This window comes from Gossypium arboreum, chromosome 5 (assembly GCF_025698485.1).
Source record: "Gossypium arboreum isolate Shixiya-1 chromosome 5, ASM2569848v2, whole genome shotgun sequence".
Classification (NCBI taxonomy): domain Eukaryota; kingdom Viridiplantae; phylum Streptophyta; class Magnoliopsida; order Malvales; family Malvaceae; genus Gossypium; species Gossypium arboreum.
Genome location: NC_069074.1, coordinates 24,271,709 through 24,275,683, shown reverse-complemented (window position 1 = coordinate 24,275,683; position 3,975 = coordinate 24,271,709). Strand labels below are relative to the sequence as shown.

Below are 3,975 nucleotides of genomic sequence, written 5' to 3'. Positions count from 1 at the left end.
TTTTTTGTAGTAGGCTTTCAAAAAAATTCAAACCTATAAATACCAATAATCTGAAAATGAAAAATCCATGTTTGGGACTATATATGTCACATGTATACAACAAGATTTTCCCATGTTAGTTGCATCTCCTCATGGTAATATATGTGTCAAACATAGGAATAATGGAGACTTAGAATATCAAGCCCCTTGGATATGCAAAAGAATCCTCTCTCTTTTTTTTTTTTTCCAACCACAAAGGAAGTGACTTTAATGACTTTGTAAGTGTAAATGGTGGGCACTCTTTCCTTATAGTTACAGGTAGTGGGGCTAACTAGAATCTTTTTTATCACCTAACATAGTGCGACTGCTAGTGGAAGTGGAGCCAAATCTTTTCTCCAAACCTCTTTATATCTGATCCATTCTCACACTTACTGCAACTCACCAATCCCTTCCTGCAACCATTTTGGAAACAAATTAGAGATGGGCAAAGCCGCCGTTGTTATCCTTCTCAAAGTCTTGATGATCTTAATATCCACTGCCTGGCTATCTCTCTGGCTGCTCAAACCAACCAACTTATGGACCAGAAAGTGGAAAGCAGCTGAAAGCAGTGCTCGAAATACCGTGTTTGGTTACTATGGTAAATACTTGAGATATTCAGAAACCCAATTTTTTCTATATAGATATTTTTTTTTAAGTCTCTTCTCTAACATGATTGTACCAGTTAGAATTAACAGCCAATTATATATTACAGGTCTTGACTTTACGGTGTATACGTTTCCTGTAATTGCTGTGGCTATGATTGGACTTGTGTACTTGAATTTGCAATCTTGGGGGCAAAGAAACAGGTAATATAGTTATGCCATTTTCATCTTGTGAAGTGGATATATATACATATTTGCTTGCTTTAACTTTCGCTTCTTAATTATTTAATTTGCGACAGTAGACAAATAAGGAGTTCAACAGCTGCTTTCTCAAATCCACTAGTTACAAGTAATCTTGTGGGCATTTTATCCGGTGTTGAGATTCTCTCAGTATTTCTCTTTATCCTCTTTCTAGCATGGACCTTTTATACGCGCATATCTCACGATTTTACTAAGTTGACACCTATGGAATCTTTGAAGTTGGACTTGTGAGTTCTTAAAATCTCTTACTAAGATTCAAAAAATAATGACAGATGCTGAGAATCAAAGAATATCATCGTTACTTATATGTGAGTGTGTTTTTTTGAATTTAGATGGCAACTCAAGTTTCTAAGAGTGGCAACTCGATTTGGTTTGCTAGCAGAAGCCTGCTTGGCTTTTCTTCTTCTACCTATCTTGAGGGAACTGGCCGTATTTCGCATACTTGGTATCCAGTTTGAAGCTTCTGTGAGATACCATATATGGCTAGGGACTGCTATGATATGCTTTGCTACTTTTCATGGTGCCAGCACTTTGTTCATCTGGGGTGTTAGCCACTACATTCAGGATGAGGTCATAGTGAATATGAGCGAATCTTATCGTATTACTTGTTAAGTTTCACCTACATAATCTTACAGTGACACTTGTTTGAACAACTAACAGATAACAAAATGGCAGAGGACAGGCCGGATATACCTTGCCGGGGAGATAACACTGGTTGTGGGCTTGGTTATGTGGATCACATCACTTCCTCAGATCAGGAGGAAAAGATTTGAAATCTTCTATTACATTCACCACTTGTACATAATCTTCCTAGTATTTTTCTTGCTTCATGCCGGAGATCGACACTTCTATATGATCTTCGCTGGAGTGTTCCTCTTTTGTCTTGACAAACTACTTCGCATCCTACAATCATGGCCACAAACTCATATTCTTTCAGCTAGATTATATCCCTGTAAAGTTGTAGAACTTATCCTGCCAAAAGACACAGGTAAATTCTTCTTTTTTTACAGAAATATATACCATGTGAAAACATTTTGAGAAAGTTTCTTTGATGTGGTCTTTGTACTCATTTCAGGCTTGAAATATACCCCAACAAGTATAATATTTATGAAGATACCGAGTATATCGAGATTTCAGTGGCATTCCTTCAGCATAACTTCTAGTTCGACCATTGATCATCATACAATGTCTGTTTTAGTTAAATGTGATGGACGGTGGACAACTTCTTTATATGACAATATACGGGCTCAGCTAGACTCTGATGCTGATAAGATGAAATCCATACCTGTTGCAATAGAAGGCCCCTATGGTCCTTCATCTTTGACCTTTTTGAGGTGTGCTAAAGAATCGTATAGCATGAGATTTCATTATATCTAGAACTTAATTCTGTACTACACATTTTTGTTGAAATCTGAAATCCTTTGCAGATATGACAACCTACTTTTGGTTGCTGGTGGAATTGGGATAACACCATTTCTTAGCATACTGCATGAAATTGCTGCAACTCAAGGGAATGGCAGTAGCAGATATAGATTACCATCCAGAATCCAGTTGATATACGTTGTCAAGAAATCACAATACATTGGCTTGTTAAAATCAGTTTCTTCCCTACTGCAGAACCACCCCTCAAACAAATGTCATCTGAAACTAAAAGTTTTTGTCACCCAGGAAAAGCAGTGTGGTGCAACACTAGGAGAAATGCTTAATGAGGCATCTCAAGTGCAATGGGTTCATTTCGGCTTAAAAGGTCCAATTTACTCAATACATGGACCACAAAGCTTGTATTGGACTGCTGCATTGGCTGGAATTGCTTCCATTACGTTCCTGGTTTTTCTTATCTGTTTCAACCACATATTTGTTCCCTCTGGAAAGAATACTAGTGGTCATCACTCTTCAAAACTGGCCGTTTCTTCCAAAATGAAGGCTCCTAAAGAAAAGAGCCCCTCTTGGGTTGCTGACATACTTATCATATCCTCATTCATCATATCATTAGCCTGCCCCAGCTTGGTAGCTATTGTTTTGAGATGGAGACGGCTGAAGAAGGAAGAAGTACCACTTGTCTCCTCAAAGGAAGAAAAAGTACAGCAACTAAGTTCGATTGAGACGAAAGGTGTGGTAGAGGAGGAACATGAAGTCCATTTTGGAGGAAGGCCTAATTTGGAAGGTACTCTCATACATACACATATAATATGCCCTTCATTCTTATAGAACCTACACTGGTCTTAAGTGTGTTTATGTTAGTATCAGATATTGTTGTGATTAGTTTTCTAACACATTGAAATGATGGAATCTCATCAGATGAATTCTCCAAATTCCTGAATGAAACTAATGGATCTGATATTGGAGTGTTGGTGTCCGGACCAGAAACAATGAAAGAGGCAGTGGCATCATTGTGCCAGCAGAAATCTGGATGCTTTCATATTGGAAATAAGGAAAAGAAACCATACTTGAGTTTCCATGCCCTCACCTTTACACTTTAGTTTCAGGGTAAAAAACTACAGTCATGGAGTCGCAATAGCTCCACATTTATAATAATTAGTCTGTAATGTCTGACTCAGTAGAGCTCCTGATTAGCTTTATGTGAATTTTGAGATTTTAGAAATATAAAATTAAAAAAGAAGCTGATAGTATATATTGAGAAGTACTTGTAGCAGCAGGGACCTTAGGCCTTCAAAGCTGGTACACTTACAGTTTACTCCTTTTTTAAAATTATAAAATTGTTAGTTGATACAATGATAAACTTGTATTTTGTGTCCTAAAATTTATAATTGATTGCTACAACAATACCAAAGCCACTCTTTATCGCCTAACCCTTTACCATATTTTGATCATCCTTTATCAAGATTATTGTAACTTATAACAACAATACCTTCCCAAAAAATAGCTTGTGACAGCGACAATGAACTACCCAAATTTGACTTTTAATCTGAATGTAATATTTTTATAAAATTTGATATTTGGGTCAATACTAAAATTTTAAATTTTGATAGAGTAAATGAATTTCATTCACAACTTACACATACAAAAACTAATAGTAGAATTGACCTCATGTGTTCCATCTTTGCGTCCAAAAATCTAATTTCTTAGCCCAGTG

At 36.7% G+C, this 3,975-nt stretch overlaps 1 protein-coding gene across 2 annotated transcripts; it reads left to right on the top strand.

Annotated features, from left to right (window-relative positions):
- Nucleotides 1-278: 278 nt before the first annotated feature.
- Nucleotides 279-3,621, top strand: LOC108450407 (ferric reduction oxidase 8, mitochondrial). Of its 2 annotated transcripts, none has more exons than XM_017748013.2 (8): nucleotides 279-616; nucleotides 731-824; nucleotides 920-1,108; nucleotides 1,214-1,451; nucleotides 1,542-1,869; nucleotides 1,957-2,215; nucleotides 2,309-3,045; nucleotides 3,180-3,621. In XM_017748013.2, exons 1-8 carry the CDS (start codon nucleotides 460-462, stop codon nucleotides 3,359-3,361), a joined length of 2,184 nt encoding a protein of 727 aa, XP_017603502.1. In that variant the 5' UTR covers nucleotides 279-459; the 3' UTR covers nucleotides 3,362-3,621. The 2 variants fall into 2 exon arrangements, with proteins under 2 accessions (XP_017603502.1, XP_017603503.1); XM_017748014.2 differs by having other exon boundaries at nucleotides 280-616; nucleotides 923-1,108.
- Nucleotides 3,622-3,975: the final 354 nt, after the last annotated feature.

Bases quoted from the DNA above. Each gene is read 5' to 3' on its own strand.
- LOC108450407 (XM_017748013.2), top strand. From the start codon at position 460: ATGGGCAAAGCCGCCGTTGTTATCCTTCTCAAAGTCTTGATGATCTTA. The intron at 1,452-1,541 runs GTCATAGTGAAT...AACAACTAACAG, and splicing joins GCCACTACATTCAGGATGAG to ATAACAAAATGGCAGAGGAC. The intron at 3,046-3,179 runs GTACTCTCATAC...GAATCTCATCAG, and splicing joins AGGAAGGCCTAATTTGGAAG to ATGAATTCTCCAAATTCCTG.